The 16,838-nt window shown below is 46.1% G+C and overlaps 1 protein-coding gene across 13 annotated transcripts in view; it reads left to right on the top strand.

Moving 5' to 3' along the window:
* Positions 1-16,356, top strand: part of ppfia4 (PTPRF interacting protein alpha 4) — a 64,153-nt gene extending 47,797 nt beyond the window's left edge. For 6 of the 13 annotated variants that reach the window (XM_081705196.1, XM_035520421.2, XM_035520422.2 and 3 more), the window contains 20 exons: positions 1,168-1,230; positions 1,399-1,490; positions 1,941-2,073; positions 2,793-3,019; positions 3,954-4,182; positions 5,073-5,108; positions 5,412-5,542; positions 6,912-7,021; positions 7,115-7,187; positions 7,948-8,029; positions 8,238-8,438; positions 9,347-9,409; positions 10,475-10,501; positions 11,100-11,275; positions 11,505-11,602; positions 12,411-12,586; positions 13,015-13,083; positions 13,397-13,577; positions 13,657-13,700; positions 14,613-16,356. In XM_081705196.1, the coding sequence (XP_081561322.1) occupies positions 1,168-1,230; positions 1,399-1,490; positions 1,941-2,073; positions 2,793-3,019; positions 3,954-4,182; positions 5,073-5,108; positions 5,412-5,542; positions 6,912-7,021; positions 7,115-7,187; positions 7,948-8,029; positions 8,238-8,438; positions 9,347-9,409; positions 10,475-10,501; positions 11,100-11,275; positions 11,505-11,602; positions 12,411-12,586; positions 13,015-13,083; positions 13,397-13,577; positions 13,657-13,700; positions 14,613-14,828 (2,427 nt within the window). In that variant the 3' untranslated portion in view covers positions 14,829-16,356. Of the gene's footprint in view, positions 1-1,167; positions 1,231-1,398; positions 1,491-1,940; positions 2,074-2,792; positions 3,020-3,953; positions 4,183-5,072; positions 5,109-5,411; positions 5,543-6,911; positions 7,022-7,114; positions 7,188-7,947; positions 8,030-8,237; positions 8,439-9,346; positions 9,410-10,474; positions 10,502-11,099; positions 11,276-11,504; positions 11,603-12,410; positions 12,587-13,014; positions 13,084-13,396; positions 13,578-13,656; positions 13,701-13,905; positions 13,997-14,612 lie in introns of all 13 variants that reach the window. The other 7 variants (XM_035520426.2, XM_035520424.2, XM_035520423.2 and 4 more) reach the window with 6 other exon arrangements.
* Positions 16,357-16,838: the final 482 nt, after the last annotated feature.

The raw sequence follows: 16,838 nt of genomic DNA, 5'->3' as shown, positions 1-16,838 counted from the left end.
CACACACACAGATACACACACACACACACACACACATACACACACACACACACACATACACACACACACACACACACATACACACACACACACACACATACACACACACACACACACACATACACACACACATACTAGCTAATAACTGTGATCCTCCAACACAGTCCTACGCAGTATAACATAGCTTCATTATCTTTTGGCTTCCTGGCTTAATGTCACCAACCCTGAGATTCACACATCGTGGTGCATGAATTAACAACCTCAGCACAGACCCTTCTGCCTCCAATGGCACAGTGAACAAACCTCTGTTACCTCTGTATCATGAGATGAATCTAGCCACTAGTCACGCCTGTACTCCTATACGTGCAGCCATACTTACATGGCTGAGTTTCCTCCAGAACAATGATTTGTGGATGCATTTGTGTCTGTGCGTGTGTGTGAGCGTGCGTGTGTGTGAGCGTGCGTGTGCGCGCGTGTGTGTGTGAGCGTGCGTGTGTGTGTGTGTGTGAGCGTGTGTGTGTGCGCGCGCGCGCGTGTGTGTGTGTGTGTGTGTGTGTGTGTGTGTGTGTGAATATGTGTGCGTATGTATGTGTGTACTTATCCCCTGATATCTGCGTTATAAAGGATCAGTACTTATCCGCTGTTATCTGCTTGATAAAGGATCAGTACTTATCCCCTGATATCTGCTTAATAAAGGATCAGTACTTATCCCCTGATATCTGCTTAATAAAGGATCAGTACTTATCCCCTGATATCTGCTTGATAAGAGATCAGTACTTATCTCCTGATATTTGCTTGATAAAGGATCAGTACTTATCCTCTGATATCTGTTTGATAAAGGTTCGGTACTTATCCCCTGATATCTGCTTGATAAAGGTTAGGTACTTATCCCCTGATATCTGCTTGATAAAGGTTCAGTACTTATCCCCTGATATCTGCTTGATAAAGGTTCAGTACTTCATAAAGGTTCAGTACTTATCCCCTGATATCTGTTTGATAAAGGATCAGTACATATCCTCTAAAATCTGTTCGATAAAGGATCAGTACTTATCCCCTGATATCTGCTTTATAAAGGATCAGTACTTATCCGCTGATATCTGCTTGATAAAGGATCAGTACTTATCCCCTGATAAGGTTCAGTCCACCCTCTCTGCTTTTTATTTCTAGAATGCACTCATCCAAGACCTGGAGAATTCCCAAAAACAGCTGGAGGAGTTCCATCACTCCAAGGTAACATTAGCCCACAGAGCACATTTCCGAATCAGGAAGACATACTTGTGCAGATTGACTGCTCACCAGATTAATAATGCTGGACACACTTTTAAATTTGTGTTTTAAACTGGCCCTGGTTTTGTGGGGTCATTTAGCTGACATTTACAGCTGATGTTTGCTTCGCAGGAGAGACTGATAGGGGAGATTGAGAAGCTCAGGGCTGAGATCGATCATTTGAAGAGGAGGAGCGGGGCTTTCGGAGACGGAACACACCCTCGGTAGTGTCTAAGATTACTGAGGTTGATGGAGTCTATAGTGAAGCACTTTCATTCTTTGTATTGTCACTGTTGTACTGCCCAAATACAGTTATGTACTGTAAAAAAGAAGGCTGAGAATTACCATGTCACCGTGGTCTTTTAAAAAGCAAGTGCTTTAAAGTACAGTGATTATGGAGTAATTCAGTTTTCCTTTGTTTGAACTTTGGGTTGCTTAAATGGAGACGACTTTGGGATCAGCGTCCGTCACACTACACACTACAAGTCATCCATGACCTCCCTCAAAACTTATGCACGGGTTTTGGTTTTTTTTGCTTCAAGAAGAATGTCTGTAGAAATTGACCATAACTACACAATGCTATTGTGTTTTGTATTGTATCAGATTATCTTAAACCTTATATTATGAGACCAATGACATTCTAATCCGAGGTCTCCCTCTTTCCTGTGTGCCAGATCGCACATGGGTAGTGCCACGGACCTGCGTTTCTCTGTGGTGGAGGGGCAAAGCGAGCCGTATGCCACTCCGGGGGTGATTAGGCGGACACAGAAGGGGCGGTTGGTAGCACTTCGGGATGAACCCACAAAGGTGCCTGGATCTCCCCACCTACGCTCAATCCCTAGCCCCATGCTGTCTTCAACATTGTTCAGTTCACTTCAGTTCAGATCTATTTGGTTTGATTCAGTTCCGTTCAATTTGTTGTGAATCAACCACACACACACAAAAAAAAAAAAATCTCAAAACCGTTCCACTTCTTTTCTTACTCGCTGTTGTTGGTAATGGATTGTGTCCTGCTTTAAAATGCAGTCTCCACTATATACACAGAATGCCATTTGTTTGTACATATACAGCTGTCACTTGAAGGCAACGCCATGAAATTACGGTAGCCCAATCCCGTTAGCTGTAACCCACAAATACAAGTGATACAACTGTAACGAAGGCAGCTTCTGTTTCCTGGCCTACTTAGAAACACTCCCATTCAACTCACTCTCACGTAAGCCTCTGACAGCAGGCCTGGGCTCTAAGAATAGCATTTGCCTGTCTCAAAATTGCCTTTCTCTACTTGTCTTTTATTGCTACACTGGATGTTGTACTCGCTGTAAGTTTTGCATTTTGACTGAATTCTTTGACCAGCTTCTGACCGGCAGAAGGCTCTGTTTGGACATGTACTAGTGCATGTTGCTAGTAGCGATGCGATGAATACAAGACTGAGTCTTCGGTTTTTGCTTTCGGGACTTCCCCTAACCGGGCACTGATCGGTTGCTGCGGCGTCTTCCCGTGGGGGAACCTGTTCCCTGCGTGTCCAGATCCTGGCCATGGTGGAGCAGGACTGGGACCGATCCCACCCCAGTAGCCTCCGTGCAAGCCGCACCCACCTGCTGGGCAGCGACTCGGAGCTCTCGGACCTGGACGACGAGGAGCGCGAGACCACGTTCAGCTCGGCGGACATGCTGTCCCCCAGCGGACACTCGGACGCGCAGACGCTGGCCCTCATGTTGCAGGAGCAACTGGACGCCATCAATGAGGAGATCAGGTGAGAGAGGAGTCAGAGAGGAGGACCGCTCCGCTCTCAGACCTTTCTGAGCGGATGCCACTTAGCCGAGTGCACGTTATAAATCAGTATCCGTTGCCCCTGTGTGTAAAGAGGTATCCTTTTATGGATGATAACAGGGAACAATGACAGAAAATTACACTCTGTCTTCCAAGTACATTGGATTAAAACCTTGACATGTCATGGTCTGCTGTCATATTGATTCACTCTGTGTGTTGTTAAAGAAGAAGCGATTTGTCATTCGTGCGTGGCATAACCCACCTTTCAGAGCACTCAAAGATACGAAAACCACTCAGAGGCTGTAGAGTGAATGACAAGACACCTTGGAATCTCTCTTTTACTTTGCACTGGGAGACAAAGACATATTTAGGCGCCGCGGTGGTCCACAAGCACCTCTAGCGGCCTGTCCTATTCAGTAGTTGTGGCGAACTCAGCTGTCTGCGTTAGGACATCTGTCAAATATGACACCAAACAAACAACCCAGTAAACCATGACGTCAGATTAATAGAACAAAGCAATTTGGAGAAGGCTACTCTCCTCCTGTGGGGGTGTGACATGATGGATGTGCCTTAAATAGCCTTAAACTGCAGAAACGTTCTCCAAAAGGAACGAGCAAAACAGGCACATCTTGGAATAGGATATCCTTGAAAGGATAAAGGGTTCTCTAGCAAATACGCCTCCAGAATGTCATGTTTCTGCTATCCAAAGCACTTGACAAGGACGAAAAGCACTTGCAACACATGCGTAACAGTGTTTTGTATGTGGTTATGTACATTTAACGTACAATTAAGACACAATTAATGTGCATTTACCCAGCCATATGTGGGCCGGGAAGGCATTTGTAAGCTGTGCTCCATGTCCTGAAGGGTCCCCCGGGTCCCCTGGGTGGGACTGTGTCTCTTGGTTGCGGTCCCAGGATGATCCAGGTGGAGCGGGAGTCGGCCGAGCTGCGGGCGGACGAGATTGAGAGCCGCGTGAACAGCGGGAGCATGGATGGCCTCAACGTGACCCTGCGGCCGCGCTCGTCCATGCCCAGCTCCGTCACGGCCCTCTCGCTGGCCAGCTCCTCTCCGCCGATCAGCGGCCGCTCCACGCCCAAGACGGCCTCACGATCCGCCGCCCACGAGCTGGGCATCATGACTCTGGTGAGAGCAGCACCAGCGGACACCGAGGGGCGTGTTTTGAAGCAGCGGCCTGATTTCGATTTTTTTAAAGGCATCTTTGCCTGACGCACATCACAAATAATTCTGCTGTCGCTACATATTCAAGTTTTGCGCCGGCAGTGGCTTGCGAGCGGTTTGTTGTATTTTCGACCTTCGTTCCGCATGCGTGTGGGTCTAGTGCTGCATGTGTCCGGATGGTCAGCCACACACACAAACACCTTACACACCGGTACAGCCACACACACACCTGGCTGACACCTGCTCCCCCCGAGGCACCCATGTGGCTCTTGTTCACTCCTGACTCCTTTTACATTCACATTCGCGTTCAGTGTGATGGCCGCACAGCACGATGGGTGTTCAGCACGGCGGGTGTTCAGTATAGTTGGCGTTCTGCATGTCGGGCGTTCGGTATGGTTGGCGTTCCGCATGTTTGGTGTTCTGCATGGCGGGCGTTCGGTATGACAGGAGTTTCGTGTGACAGGCATTAACTGTGGGGGACGTTCGGCTTGGCAGACTTTCGGTGTGGCAGGCGTTTGGCGTAGTGGGCGTTCAGTATGGTGTGTGTGGCATGGGTTGCGTACGGTATAGGGTTGTTGGGCGTTTGGTGTGTCGGTAGCCACTCAGCGTGGTGGCCATTCACCATGGTGGTCATTTGCATCTTGCGTGTAGGCGAGTGCTTGTTTTCTCTGCCTCCCTGCAGCTGCGCCGGTACCACGCCCCTCATTCATCCCTGAGTTTATCCTGCCACCTCGGCTGTGGCGTATACTCACAGTTTATTCCCTTCTTCTGCCATTCCCTTCTTCAGCATTTAATCAGCTCTCAACTTGTATGCCCCTGTCCTCCTGTGTCTCTTTGCCTCCAAATGCTGTCAGCCGAGCGATCTAAGGAAACACCGCAGGAAAGTCGCTGTAAGTTCTTTTTCTGTATGAAGGTTTGTCTTATTTTTATGTAATCTAGAAAAAATATTATTGTTACTGTTTGTGATTGAATGTGTGTGTGTGTGTGTGTGTGTGTGTGTGTGTATGTGTGTATATGTGTATATATATACACAAACACACATTTTTTGTGTATATTGTGGAATTGTGTGTGTTTTTTTTTATTTATAGTTAACACAGTGACTAGGTTTCTGTGTTTTATAACATGTTTGTGGGCATGTGCGTGCGTGTGTGTGTGTGTGTGTGTGTGTGTGCATGTGTTTTTTATTGCTTTAGTCTCCAGTGGAGGCCAGGGAGGATAAAGCCACTATAAAGTGTGAGATGTCACCCCCATCTTCCCCACGCAGCCTTAGACTGGATCAAATGAACTTCGCCCAGCTCACGGGAAGCCTGGAAGATGGACGAGGGTATACACACACACACACACACACAGACCACTGTTGTGTTGACTCTGTCCATCACATACTGCAGTCTCCTTTTGAAAGTTCGTGTGCAGGTGACCCCACCCTCTCGTCTTACAGACGGACAATTCTCGCCGTCTGAGAACATGGTTTGTCGTTTGTTGCCACATGATCAATCAAACCGTTGGGTTTTCACCCCATGGCGAGACTGGCAGGTCAAGCAAGGTCAGAATAGTTTGCCATCGTTCGATGTTGAGATAAGCTATTAAGGGACAAACGCAAAACTTTCAGCTGATCCACAGGGTCCTGAGCAGCTCAGCTGAACTCTGTTACACTGTTACTCTCATGTAAAGCAGCTAAATGGGACAAAATCGCAATTGTTTGCTTGGCTTAGACATGTAGCACCAAGGGAGCCGATATACAAAAGAAAAAGAAAATAACACAATGGGCATAAGTCAGAGTATGGGAACACAAGGTAACAGATGATGAGAAAGCCGATATATAAAAACAGCACAATGGGACGTGTTTGTGTCCTGTCACTCCGTAGCAGTTAAAACAGTTTAGTCCACAGTGGGAATGCAAATTGATATCATCCATATTATTGCAATATACTTTCAATCCCCTAATGGCGACTATTTCTAGAAAAATGTACCGAAACAGGCCATAAAGAGGTGAATGTCGTCTCACATTCGTTCAGCTTCTGATGCGCACATTAAATGTGCAACAGCACGGCTGCCTTTGTGCGGTCTGTCTTTTCCCGCTGGTTCCGTTTAAGGGGAACATGGCCAGAGGAAGTGGTGAGTGTTTTTCACGCCTGCCCGGCCCTCTGGCTAGCTGGCTAGGCACACACTCCACCACTCAACACTCTCCTCCTGCATGATCCTGTTCGAATGGCCAGCAATTATTACTAATGGCTGAAAAGGGAATCTCTGTCACACACTTTCTTTTAGTCTCTCACTCTTTCTTCCGTGCTTCTCTCTCTCTCTCTCTCTCTCTCTCTCTTCCTCTCTCTGTGGTGATAGAGTTATCCTTTAATCTCCTCTAAAGGCAGCCAGTCTCTGTGGGAGGCTGTGCTCTATAAATATTCATGGCCTTGCAGGGGAAGTGATTTGAGACGTTTCATTTAAACGGACATCAGTTTTGATTGGAGCTGTAAATAAGTGCGTGAATAACAAAGCGTCTGGTAGCAGGGGAGGCCGCTACATAGACGGATACGTAAAGGATTCTAGTGATAAACGACCGGAGGTGTGAAATTATCTGTGGAGCCTCTGGCGAAGCAGACCGAACGCCACCACCGGCACATTGCACTAGCATACAAGTTATAGTTGGTAAACCCATCATAATCTGTAGCTAATCTTTCTCTCTTTCTCTTCAGAGGCAGTAAAAAGAAGGGCATCAAATCCTCCATCGGCCGACTCTTTGGCAAGAAGGACAAGGGCCAGCCGCTGAGTAAGGACGGCCAGGTGACCCCGCCTGTCATTCCAGGTGCCGCTTATTCCCGCGTTCTCCGGTCGCATTCTCAGACACGCTTTGGAGGCGTTCGAGTCGTGAGTGCTGTGTGCTGTGACTGATCTGCAGATTTTGAGATGGGGATCGGAGACACCATGACCCTGGGCAAGCAAGCCGAGAGGGACCGCCGGATGAAGAAGAAGTGCGTACACTCCCCTTCTGCTCTCTGCTCTTCCCCATTTCATTTCACTCTTCTTTCTCTTTCTCTCTTTATCATTCCAACTCTCTCTCTCTCTCTCTCTCTCTCTTGCTGTTGCTCTCTCTGTTTAATCATCTGTCAGTCAGATCCTTTTTATATTGCAAGTGATATGAGCCTCTGGAGGCATAAGTCATCCTCATTGGCTATTAGCCACATGCCTATGACTACTAATCCCGCCTCCCAGCTCCACCCACCTCACCCGCAAATTCAGCCCAACTCAGACAAATAGAGAAGCAAGCAGGGTCATATGAAGCTGTGCATTGATTTTTGTGGCATGATTTATTTTTAATTAGCCTGGTCCTATTGTGTATCTCCATCAAAGATACAAATACTAAGTGATGAAAATAGAATTAAACATTTAGAATCTTGTTAAAAATCTTGAAGGTACTGTTAATAATAACAACAATAATAACATCACTTTTCTAAATTGCAATATGAAATTGATTTTTGCTCAGCTCTGGTGACTGAGTAAGTATAGCAATTACACTGCCAGCTGTAATAGCCTTTTACATATCTTTTCAAAGAATAACATTTCCATGTAAAAAGAAGACATACAATTGTATTACTTTTTTAACAATGTACACCACATAGCCTTCCTGTTCTATGGTTGCTAGCATGTTTCTCCTTGCCATGTTTTTCCTCTCCTGAAGGCCTGTCTCCTAATTCCCTCTCTTTATCTTGTCCTCCTCCACCCTTCTGTCAGACACGAACTGTTGGAGGATGCCAGAAGGAAAGGTCTGCCATTTGCTCAGTGGGACGGTCCTACTGTGGTCTCCTGGCTTGAGGTAGAATGTTACACACAAACACGCACACGCTCACACAAATACGCCTCCTGCCACAGTGGTAGCGCAGCCGTTTCTCCAGTAATTATAATTACAGCAATCATACTGATGAGGATGACGGTGATTGCGATAATACTTCTCAGCACCTATGACGATGCTGACGATGAAGATGATGATGATGATGATGGTGTTCCTTTCCGACATCCTGCAGCTATGGGTGGGCATGCCCGCGTGGTACGTGGCCGCATGCCGCGCCAATGTTAAGAGCGGCGCCATTATGTCCGCCCTGTCCGACACGGAGATCCAACGAGAGATCGGCATCAGCAACCCCCTGCATCGCCTCAAGCTCAGGCTCGCCATCCAGGAGATGGTGTCACTCACCAGCCCCTCTGCCCCCCTCACCTCACGCACAGTAAGTGCCCCACCTATGGCCACGCCCCTTTACCCCAAAGCCACACCCTCTAGATACAGTCTGGGCTATCAGCACCGTCTGAGTTTCCTCCAAATGACGTTAGCTGCTCGTTTTCGACACTGCTCTGGAATCGGTTAAAGCTGCTGTCTGCGATTTTTTTTTTTTTTTTTCTTTTAAAAAATACACTTTGGAGAAACCGCCGTTTCATCCTGATAGCTATCACTAAAATAGCTGCACTGGGGAAAAAAATGTCAGTGTGACAGTCCTGGGCTCAGCAGTCAGCAACTAAATTTGGAACATGGTCTAAACACGGTCCGGCAGGCGTATGTTTGCGGGAAGGAGCTTGGAAAAAAAGGTTTAGATGGAGGGCACAGGAATGAAGGGAGGGGTGGACAGCCTCGGTGGCAAAAGATAACGTGTATTACAGCAGCTTTAACAATAACCCAGCACCCCCACACACTCCGAACTGTGCCTCTTTGCTCACGAATTCCCTTATTTTCTATGGTTACTGTGGTGTTACTGGTTTAAGAAGGTTAGGTAGAACCCCCCTCTGCAACACGTATGGCAGTTCTAAACCAAGATAAAATATAAGGACAGAAACCAACTTTCAGATTACAATGTATAGAAATAAAGTGAAAACAGTAGTTATCTGGTAATAGTTATCTGGTAGGAACCTTGAGCTGTAGTAACCCTGGTTAAAACAGAAGTAATCGTGTTAATTCTCTTCTTCTCAACATAGGTACTAACTTAAAACACACACACACACAAAACACAACAAAAAACCCCCCAACAAAAACCAAAACAAAATAAAAAATATTCCATATAGATCCTGGTCCCTTCTCACCATGAGTGTCCAATGATCTGTGTGTGTGTGTGTGTGTGTGTGTGTGTGTACACTCTCTGTGCAGTCCTCCGGAAACGTGTGGGTGACTCACGAGGAAATGGAGAACATGGCAACTTCCACCAAAGTGGTCAGTCCGTCTGAGTGGCTCCCCTAATCCTGCAGTGCCAAGCATATGCCATGCTTTTGTAGCCTCACCCCCCACTGCTCATTAACCTCCTTAACCCCGCCCCACCCTGAACAACAGACCCGCACCCAGTCCACATATTAACACTGTAGGCATGGCTGGCCACATTAACACTGTGTGTGCGTCTGACTGAGTTTTACAGCTGGTGGCATTATCACTGCATGCGTGTGTGTGACTGAGCTGCACAGCTGGTGGCATTAACACTGCATGCGTGTGACTAAACTTTATTGCTGTTTGCATTAATACTATACGCATGCGTGTTTTACATGTGAGTTTTACAACTGGTCACGCGAACACTGAATGCATGTGTGTGACTGAGTGTTACGACTGGTCGCATTAACACTGCATGCGTGTGTATGACAGCAGGTTTTGTAGAACACAGTGAAGCCTCATCTTGATCTACACCACACTGTCTTTCTGAGCGCTTCAGCACCTTTAGTCTTCAGTAAGAGCGCATCAGCCACCTGAGTGCAGGTGTGTGTGCAGACATGTGACTGTGATGTGGTGCATATGTAGGCTGTTGTTTAACTGTGCTGTGTGCTTGGCTGATACTATGTAATATGTGCAATTCCAAATTGAATGGCACAGTCTGCAGACCAGTAAATGTTGAAGGGTTGAGCAGAAATGTACAGTTTATTACAGTGAATTACATTTAACAGTATGCTCACTAAATAAAGTACTAAAGTGTGAATTAATAGGGTTTTAAAAAGCTACTCACTCACTCACTTGTCATAAACCCGCAGTCCTCGGGATTACGCTACGTGTGTGTAGTATACATCGAATATCCGCATCTGTCAACCTTGAAAACATGAAACCTTAGTGGCAGCCTCAGCTGCCATGCCTGATCATGCAGCTTATCTCATGAATGTGTGTTTGCTGTGTGTGTGCACTGTGGACGTCCTGGTCTCCCCGCCGACTGCTAGTGGCATATGGCGCTAACTCGGGTCGAGCTTGAGAACTGCTTTGGACTGACTCTGTCTCTGTATTAACACGCTGTCCCACTGGCAGGAAAACGAGGAAGGGAGCTGGGCGCAGGTGAGAGAGAGAGAGAGAGAGAGAGAGAGAGAGAGAGAAAGAAAGAGAGAGAATGAGAGAGAGAGAGAGAGAGAGTGAGGGAGAGAATGAGAGAGAGAGAGAGAGAGAGAGTGAGAGAGAATGAGAATGAATGAATGAATCTTCTCCTGGTTGTCATAGATTATTAGCCATGCGAAAGCCTAGCGGTGCTACTCTGTGTCCTTACTCATATATTATATTGTGCCTCCTGGACCTACGGAGTGTAAAAACAGAAAATGTCATCATGACATATTTCATGAACCTGACTTCAGTGTTAAGAGTGATTTACCACAACAGCAAATGATAGATGACTCGAGCTCTTTTATTCTGCTGTGTATTCGGTGGTCAGACATGAGAAAACAGAAAAAAACCCAACTAGAAATAGTCTCCAATTTTAAAATACAGGCCTTCAGCTGAGCTTCAACAGCAATGACTCAGCAAAAAAAAAAAAGGATGTAAGATCTTGAAAGGGTAACTGCAGCATTTTTCTAACTGCTTAGAGAACAAATTTGACATCACAGTAAGACAGCTCGAATAAAAATGCCAGCTTCAGGGAAAAAGACGTGTGCTTTGTCCCCAGACGCTGGCGTACGGAGACATGAACCACGAGTGGATCGGGAATGAGTGGCTCCCCAGCTTGGGTCTGCCCCAGTACCGCAGCTACTTCATGGAGTGTCTGGTGGACGCGCGCATGCTGGACCACCTCACCAAGAAGGACCTGCGCACACACCTGAAAATGGTGGACAGCTTCCACAGGTGCGCACACTGGCCCTCCTGATCGCCCGCGCCGCACTCAGACTCCCTGTATGTGCGCGTCCTGCGTTTTATTGGTATTGTATTTTGTTTGTTTGTTTGCTTGTTTTTTAATAGCAACGTGCCGACAAATTATTCACATTGAAGAGAAGCATGAAATGGAAATGGAAATAAAGATAAAATGTAATAAAATAAATAGACTAACAAGGGTTCTTGTTTGAAATCAAAACAGAGCCAGTTTACAATATGGCATCATGTGCTTGAAGAGACTCAACTACGACAGGAAAGAGCTTGAAAGAAGGAGAGAGGAATGCCAACACGACATCAAAGGTAATGCGGTGATAATACATCTGTCGGACAGTATTAACGCCAATGCCAACCCTGTCTGTTTAGAGATCACACCTTTAGCATACCGTATAGCTGTTCGCATTGTGTTATAGTAAGGCGGTGAGGGCTTAATTCCTTAGAGAAACAGCACCCCCTAGTGGCCGTTAAGTGGTAAGTGCATTTGAAAGTCCCGGCAACAACTGAAGCTTCTAGTGTCAAATCCATTTAAAAGAATCTTGAACTTGAGCGTGTGACATGAACTTGACACAGCTGCCACAGCCTTTCATGTCTCTCGCTAACAGTAAAGTTCCATCACCTTACACGCACGTGCACACACACACACACACACACACACACACACACAGGCAAACAGAGGTCTCACACTTACACTCAGGCGCACGTGTTCGTTTAAACTGCCTGGCCAGCTGTGTGAAAAGATCAGCAGAAATATGCAGCTGTAAATGGTTTTGGGTTACCATGGATTCAGAAAATCCCATTCAGTGGGTCAGCTGTTAAAGCTAGAACCTATATATTAGGGAAAAGTCACAATATGGAGTTTTTTGATTCTGTATTTTGATTTAAATTTCCACTAATTCTGTGGGGTAGTTTTTTGGTCAGAGGACTAGCCTAGTTCTAAACATAAAGAAATTTCATGATGAATCAATAATTCATATCAAGTAATTCATATCAATTTAACCTTGAGATTCCACAAAAAATATTATCCCATAAATCCTCAACATGATGAAAGCGCAGTTCGCTCCGAATGCACTAGGGGGCGCAGTAAACTCACTCTAGTTCTATCCCTCCATAGATACCCTGGTGTGGACCAATGACCACGTGATGGCCTGGGTGCAGACCATCGGCCTGAAGGAGTACAGCAACAACCTGCTGGAAAGTGGTGTGCACGGGGCCCTCGTCGCCCTGGACGAGATGTTTGACTTCAGCAGTCTGGCCCTCATCCTGCAGATCCCCATGCAGAACACCCAGGTGGGAGAAAGACGAGCGAGAGCAAAAGAGAAAGGGCAGGTTAACTTCATATGACTAAGTAAATCAGGACACTGTGTAAAGCTAACACTGCAGCACAGTAAAAGTACAACGCGCACCCCAGACATGTTTGGGTTACCTTCCTGAAGTCGCCACACCACATGACTCAGATTTGAACCAATCCCATCCCAGACCGTTGTGCCGGTCTGTGCTGTAAAAATGTTTGTGGAGCTGCTCTGCTCACACAGATTACACGCCTGTGTAGAGAAAGCTTTGTGCATCACAAACCGGCACGAGCACAATGCGGACTGTCGAGACAGGTTTGGTTCAAATCCGAGACATACGGGCTGCCAACGTCACACAGGTGTTTGGGGTCGTAGCCTTTCGATTGTCTTCCAACATTTTCTAACGTATCTCTTGTAATATCTCAGGCCAGACAGATCCTGGAACGGGAGTTCAATAACCTATTGGCCCTGGGGACCGACAGGCGTCTAGAGGAGGTACGTGGTTAATAATTGTCGGCTGGAAGCCAGGACTGTTCTAGGAAGAAGTTCAGAACTCTTATGAAGATCGTCTGCAAAGCCAGACTTGCTGTCACAGGAGTGTGCGCTGCACCTCTGGTTACCGCCCTTCCAAACAAACAAATTACTCCACCAAGTTTGGTGATTAACTGTCCAAGTCCATCTGCAGCCCTGCTCCTCCATTATCGATCTCTCTCTCAGTGTAGCGCAAACGTCTGACGACGCGAATGAATCTGTCATCCTAGTCGATGCCGTGTCTGTACACATTCGGAAAATCTCTCCCCCCCCCCAGAGCGACGATAAGTCTTTCCGGAGGTCCCCGTCGTGGAGGAAGCGTTTCCGGCCGCGGGAAGGCCAAGGCCTGGGAATGATGCCTGGCTCCATGGAGACGCTGCCCGCGGGCTTCCGTCTGACCACCATGTCCATCCCCTCTTCCGTGGCCGCCATGCACAGGAAACAGCTGCAGCCGGAAGGTAGGACAGGGCGGGGCTGAGTTCAGCGTGGCTCACGACATTAGCGGCGCTAGCATGACCCATAACGTTTCGACCACAGGCTCCACCGCACGAAGCACTTCTGCCGCAGATATAAGGATGCGTGTGAGTATTCTGGGAATGGCTTGAGATTCCCACCAGAGCTAGGATCGTAGTCTTGTACTAACTTTAACGCGTGCCTCCGGTGTTAAGTGTAGGTGTAGGGGGAAAAGAATTGCTAACCCCGGCCCTGCTGATAAGAAAAGCCCTTTTGCTGCTTTCTTCTCACCTCATTGCATGTCGTCTCCCCTCTGTCCGTGCGGTGCTTTAGCCGGACCCCCACCCCCTCCGAGACTTGACCCCTCTGCCATCAGGACTTACTCCTGCTAATTCCGCTTTACTAACCACACTCTTCTTACCAGGTAAGCTGCTCTGGGAAGGTCCTACATTGTTATGAGTTGGTACTGAGTGAGTCATTGGTGCTGGTAGGTGTTTCTTTTGAGGTTTGTCTTCAGTTTTTTTTTTTTTTTTTTTAATAATATTTCATTAGAGAATCACCTCTTACCCTCTGTCTGAGGAACTTGTCCCCTGTAAATGAGCTGACATAATGAGTTGCAGCTCATAGAGGCTAACCTTCAGACCTTCACCTTACTCGTGCAAAAGGCTTGGCTCTTCAGTGTCTCTGCTCCCAAACTCTGGAACGCACTACCTCAGCACCTCTGAGCTTGAAGTAGTCTTTCCTTTTTCAGTTTCAAACGAAACTCAATACTCATTGGTTCGCTTAGTGTTTTTCTACTTTTTAAACTGTATTTGCAGGTTTTAATCATTTAACCTGTTTTAAAGCTTCTCTTAATATTGTCAATGGCTTGTCTTTTGTTTTGTCCTTGAGTCTGTGAAAGGTACTCTATAAATAAAACACTATTATTATTATTATTATTATTATTATTATTATTATTATCAATCTTCTTTTCCATTGTTGAGTGAAAGCCATGCATTACCACTTCTGACCTTCGTGTGTTTCCTACTCTTCTCTGTTAGTGCATTCCCACTACCTGTATGGACACGAGCTCCCAGCCTTTCGGGAATGATGTGCCAAACTCTCCATGGTGGGAGGGGTTTCCTGGCTCCTCCTCCTGCCCACCAAAACCAGTGTTCTCCATGGTGGGAGGGGTTTCCTGGCCCCTCCTCCTGCCCACCAAAACCAGTGCTCTCCATGGTGGGAGGGGTTTCCTGGCTCCTCCTCCTGCCCAATGAAACCAGTGCTTTCATGGACATCGTGCAATACAAGGGGAACAAGACAACAGCAGCAGCAACAACAGCAAACAAAACAAAATTAATCTAAAAAAACGACTAAACTTGGAACCGACACACGTTTGTTGCGTAGCTGCTTTGAGATGAGATATGTCGTCACGTCAGGCACTTCCCAGTAACCACAAGTTATTTAGTCATTGTGCTGGTTGTTTTCAATTGGTGTACTTGGCTCCTAGTCTGTCGGTTCTAGTCTACTTCCTTGGGTGTGTTGATTGCAATTTACTATGTAAGGGTTCCCCTTACTGGTTATGCAAGATATTCAATGTCTCTTTATGTATATAAAATGAAGTATAATATCTTTTTTTATAGAACACACCCACGCACATTTACACACACACACGCACACACACACACACACACACACACACACACACACACACACACATATATATACACACATATATGGAGAGTTGTATATGGTTGTAAATCATGACTGTATGAATACTGAAAATCTGTCTCAGTTGTGACTGTTTTTGTTTGTTTAAACTCTTTGTCTGGTAGCTGACTAAAACCTGTAGCCACTGTTTTAGATGGTGTTGGTGAAAGTTGCCCTTTCACGCTGACCTGAGACCAGTTTTGCTATTATTCTTATAAATGTGAATATTAAGATCTGGCTAGTGGAGAGTTGGGCCAGATCTGTGCCTAAGGGCTGCAGAATCAGCAGTATTTCAAAACCCCAGTTTGTGTTTGCCATTACCTCAGCAGTGCTCGTCCACACGAGTTCATTGTAAATACACAAAGCAAAGAGGCGTTAATGAGCTCAGTAGTAACGAAGCCCCCCATATCTGAGAAAAGCTCACAAATCCAGACATGTACTATGGCAACAGTGAAAACAATAGACATCCATCATCACCAAGCCTACAGCAAAGCCTTATACACAAATGCAGCAAAATGCTCTGCACTTGAGCTTGAGCTCGTGTTCAGATTCCTGGAGAGAAACGTTGAGTGTGCTGCTGAAATGAAAGTGTTTGCAGACACTCTACCCCACCATCGCAATCTCAATCCCTTTAGAAACTAAAAAGTGTTCTGCATTAACTAATCACACTGGCAAAATGTTGTGAATGCGTATAGCTCAAACTTTGGTTCTATATGTTTTTATTTATTCAACTGGTTGGTTGGTTTTGTTTTGTTTCGTTTTGTTTACAAGAGAAGTTCAGTGTGCCTCTGCAGCAGCTATTTTACTTATGTATGTATGTATGCATGTGTGTGTGTGTGTGTGTGTGTGTGTGTGTGTGTGTGTGTGTGTGGATATGGATATGTATTTTAACTGTGTATGTATGGAAGTATACCATATGTATATGTATTTGATTCCAAGCCTGTCACAATGCTGGTTATTTGAGCCTTTTTCACCTAAAAAGTGCTATAGAACACCATGAAGAACAGTGAATATGTGAGACTAAACAAATCACTTTGCCCCAATCATCAAATTAATATAATAAACGATGGTACGACATATGTCATAGCAAGGTCATATCATACTATGTGTGAATTATTAGTAGTCTCAGAGTGCATATATTTTCTCTCTAGGACTCTATTGACCGAGGAGACAGGAGAGAAATCACTGTGTGCGTGCCACTTAACTGACAATCATTTTATGCCCCCCCATGCACTCTTTGTCATCACACACAGCTGAGGAGTCTATCAGTTGAGCACTTGAACTTGAAATCCTGTAGTTTGCTGCTCTTTGTGTTTGTTTTGTTTATATACCTCCGTATCTGCCGAGCGTGCCTGATCTAATACAGCCAGTTCACTGATTCTTTGCTCAGATGTATTTGTGCATCTTATTGGATCTTTTGGTCTGATGCTCTTCTCTTTGTCTCTCTACTTACAAAACCTTACATCCAAACTACTTCTCTAATGCCAGAGCGAGACACTGAATTGTTCTGCCTTGACCTGGGCCAGTCCCACGTGTTGGGGACATACCACTACTAAGACGTCGCCCCAGTTCAGTAC

The sequence above is a fragment of the Electrophorus electricus genome, chromosome 22 (assembly GCF_041902795.1).
Source record: "Electrophorus electricus isolate QZ-2024a chromosome 22, ASM4190279v1, whole genome shotgun sequence".
In the NCBI taxonomy this organism is placed as follows: domain Eukaryota; kingdom Metazoa; phylum Chordata; class Actinopteri; order Gymnotiformes; family Gymnotidae; genus Electrophorus; species Electrophorus electricus.
This window is presented reverse-complemented; position numbering and strand designations above follow the sequence as displayed.